The sequence below is a fragment of the Borostomias antarcticus genome (assembly GCF_949987555.1).
Source record: "Borostomias antarcticus genome assembly, chromosome: 21".
NCBI classification, from domain to species: Eukaryota; Metazoa; Chordata; class Actinopteri; order Stomiiformes; family Stomiidae; genus Borostomias; species Borostomias antarcticus.
In genome coordinates, this window is record NC_140254.1 from 14,969,350 (window position 1) to 14,972,735 (window position 3,386).

The following is a 3,386-nucleotide window of genomic DNA, read 5'->3' on the forward strand; positions in this document are numbered from 1 at the left end:
GCTCCTTGGGGTATGACAAGACACAAGCTGTATTCGAGGAGGAAGACTTTATAGTGCACACACACAGGCCACCAATGGGGGAAGACGTTACAGTGCGCACACACACACAAGCTGCCTTAGTGAGGACCTTTCAGTGTACAATCACCGATTCCCTATGAGGGAAGACTTTTATTAACACACACAGAGGCGGCCTATGGGAGAAGACCTTCAGGAGCATGCACGAGCTGGGGCTCTTTCCCCGGTCACCATGGCAACCAGTGTTTCGTCTCCACGGAGACCAGTGATGGAGAAGGTGAGAGAGAGAAGCGGAGAGAGTAAGAGGAGGAGGTAGGGGGGGGTAAAAGCACAGAGGTCAAGGTTCACACAGGCTCCTCTTCTGTAATTTACATGAAGTAAATTGTGTGTGTGTGTGTGTGTTGGGGAAGGGGGACGTGGTTATTGATGAGAGGTGTGTGTGAGTCCTCAGACGATCTTGTTCTCCAGCGCAGCAATCCTCTTCGACACGCCCTCCAGTGAGGTCACAGTCAAGGAAAAACCATTGGACCAGGAGACTTCCACAACTCTCAGACACCACACTCACACACACCCCTTACCTCCACACACTCACTCACTCCCTCCACACACACACACACACACACACACACACACACACACACACACACTTCACCACTTACCTCCACACACTCACATACTGGTACATGAGCCTCCTCCCTCCACACACACACACACACACACACACACACACACACATCACCCCTTATCTCCACACACTCACATACTGGTACATGAGCCTCCTCCCTCCACACACACACACAGGCACGCACACACACATACACACACGCGCACACACACATTGTTAAAGGATATGTTTTTTCGTTAGTGCCTGTAGGGCATCTTCTACTTTTTTCTGGAACTTTACGAGGGAGTCACATTCGCATGGGTCCTCCTCTGTGGAAACAGGAAGTAGACACGCTAATGTAAACACCTACCAATACATCCATGACACCTACTCACAGAGACCACAATCTCCTGCACAGAGACAGTCAGAATGAGCACAAAATCATGATGTGTGTGTAGCACGTTTGAGTCTCATAAAACCATCCTGATCTCAGAAGCTTCCTGTACGTTCTGTGTAGTGAAACCGGAAATCTAAGCTGGCCTGATCAGGACTGTTTTAAGAGGTAGAAGTATGTTTGAACCACATAACCGCAAGAGGCGTGTTTGACCTTTACAGATGTTGATCTGCAGCTTCTTGGCGATCTGGGTCATGGCTTTGAAGTCTGCGGTGTAGAAGTAGTGTTCGCCGGTGGGCTCCGAGGCGATCTCTCTCAGCTCGTCCTCCACAGCGTTGCCCACGCCCACGGCGTACATCTTGAAGCCTTGAACGCGCACCAAAACACATGGGTTTTACTGGGGATCTTCATCTTCTGCAATCATCATTCTCTGGGTTAACCGTCACACCCCTCTCTGTCTCTCCCTCCCTCTCTCTGTGTCTCTCTCCCTCCCTCTCTCTCTCCCCCTCTCTCTTTCTCTCTCTCTCTCTATATATATAGAGAGAGGTTTACACACCTGTTACACAATGAATGCAGAGTCACACACACACACACAAACATAACGCTCTATTTGCCCCCCACCTATAGCTCACACATACTAAGGCCGTGGTCACTCTATGCATTATCCCACAAACTCATCCTTCCACCCCCCCCCACTCTCCACACCCACACACAAACACACACATCCTCGCCCCTCCCTCACCGCTCTCCTTGGCCTTGCGGGCGGCGTCTCCGATGAAGTCCTGGCTCCGGCCGTCGGTGAAGACGATGCCCACCTTGGCGACGCCGGGCCTGGCGCCCTGGGAGGGGGTGAAGCTGCTGTCGGTCAGGTAGCGCAGGGCCTGGCCTGTCATGGTCCCCCTCTCCATGTAAGCCATCTTCTTCACGGCCTCCTTCAGGTCTTTCTTGTTGTTGTAGCGGCCCAGGGGGAACTCCTGGACAGGAGGAGCACAGAGAGAGGGAAGGAGGGTCAGGAGAAAGGGAAGAAGGGAGGAAAAGAGAGAGAGATCGGGAGAAAGGGGAAACTGTTAGGTGGGGGAGGGGAGGGGGGGGGTGATACACAGTTGGGGTTGACTAGGGGCTTGGTGGGTGGACCGAGGAGGGCAGAACACAGATTCTCTCTCTCACAGACACACACACACACACACACACACACACACACACACACACACACACACACACCTGTTTGACGGCGCTGGAGTACTGCACCAGCCCCACGTGGGCCTTGTTCTCGGACACGTCCAGCTTGTCGACAATCTGGTTGATCCACTTTTTGACCAGCTCGAAGTTCTCCGGCCGCACACTCTTGGAGCCGTCGATCAGGAAGACCACGTCGGTGGCGGCGTTGCTGCAGGCTAGGGGGGGGGGGGGGGGGCAGGAGAGGTGAGGGGGGAGGGGAGGGGGTGTCAGGGGGGGGGCGGGGGCGGGGGGGGTGCGCAGAGCAGACACACACATTCAACACACTGCACATACACAAGATTTAAACGGAACATCTGAACATCTTTCTTTCTCTCACACATAAACTCTTTCTTTCTCTCTGTCTCTGTGTCTGTCTCTCTCTCTCTCTCTCTCATACACACACACACACACTCACCACTGCAGCTGCGCCCGTCAGCCATAAGGGTGAAGCCGTCTTTGCAGGCGCACTTGAATGATCCCGGGCTGCTGATGCATACCTGCTCACAGTCATGATCACCAGTGGCACACAGATCCGACACTGTGGTTCGCATGCAGAGATACACACACGCAAACACACGCACGCACGCACACATACACACACGCACACACACACAAACACATACACACACACGCACGCACGCACACACAGAAGGTTGGGGTAGTGGGGGTTAGGGGGAGAGAATAAAACTATGTCAGCTGAGGGAAAGCTACGCTTTTAACGATCCACTGTAATGTTGATGTTCAATAGAAAATATAATATTTGCATTATTGGTACAGTGGATCTTTAAAACAGACAGAGGTGGGAGGGATTGAAATAACCTGTACCTAGACAATTTGATTACAGTCACTTTGCACATGATGGTACAGGCTCGTCCAATAACAGCCCAACCCTGTGCCCAGGCAGCTCCGCCCCCTTGGGGATATCTGCAACATGATTGGCTGTATGTAGGTGACAGTCAAACTGCTGGAGAAATAATTTGTCTTTAATGGACTAATCATAAGACGCTTCAGTCACGCCCCTCAAAAAGAAACAGGGTCACTGAGAAGCTTGGGCTGTAATTTTATTCCAGAGGGTTGTTCCCGCCCATGTGTCCTCAGCTCTGGAAAGGCTTGATTTGATTGGTCGAGAGCACAGCCCAAGTTGAATGAGAACAG

At 52.3% G+C, this 3,386-nt stretch overlaps 1 protein-coding gene across 1 annotated transcript in view; it reads right to left on the reverse strand.

Moving 5' to 3' along the window:
• Positions 1–462: 462 nt before the first annotated feature.
• The window catches only part of matn1 (matrilin 1), a gene marked incomplete at both ends in the record, with an annotated part of 5,796 nt that continues 2,872 nt past the window's right edge, over positions 463–3,386 (reverse strand). Inside the window, 6 exons of the mRNA XM_084455164.1 lie at positions 463–512; positions 868–948; positions 1,227–1,379; positions 1,756–1,987; positions 2,235–2,407; positions 2,647–2,769. Coding sequence (XP_084311290.1) covers positions 463–512; positions 868–948; positions 1,227–1,379; positions 1,756–1,987; positions 2,235–2,407; positions 2,647–2,769 — 812 coding nt within the window. The remainder of the gene's footprint in view (positions 513–867; positions 949–1,226; positions 1,380–1,755; positions 1,988–2,234; positions 2,408–2,646; positions 2,770–3,386) is intronic.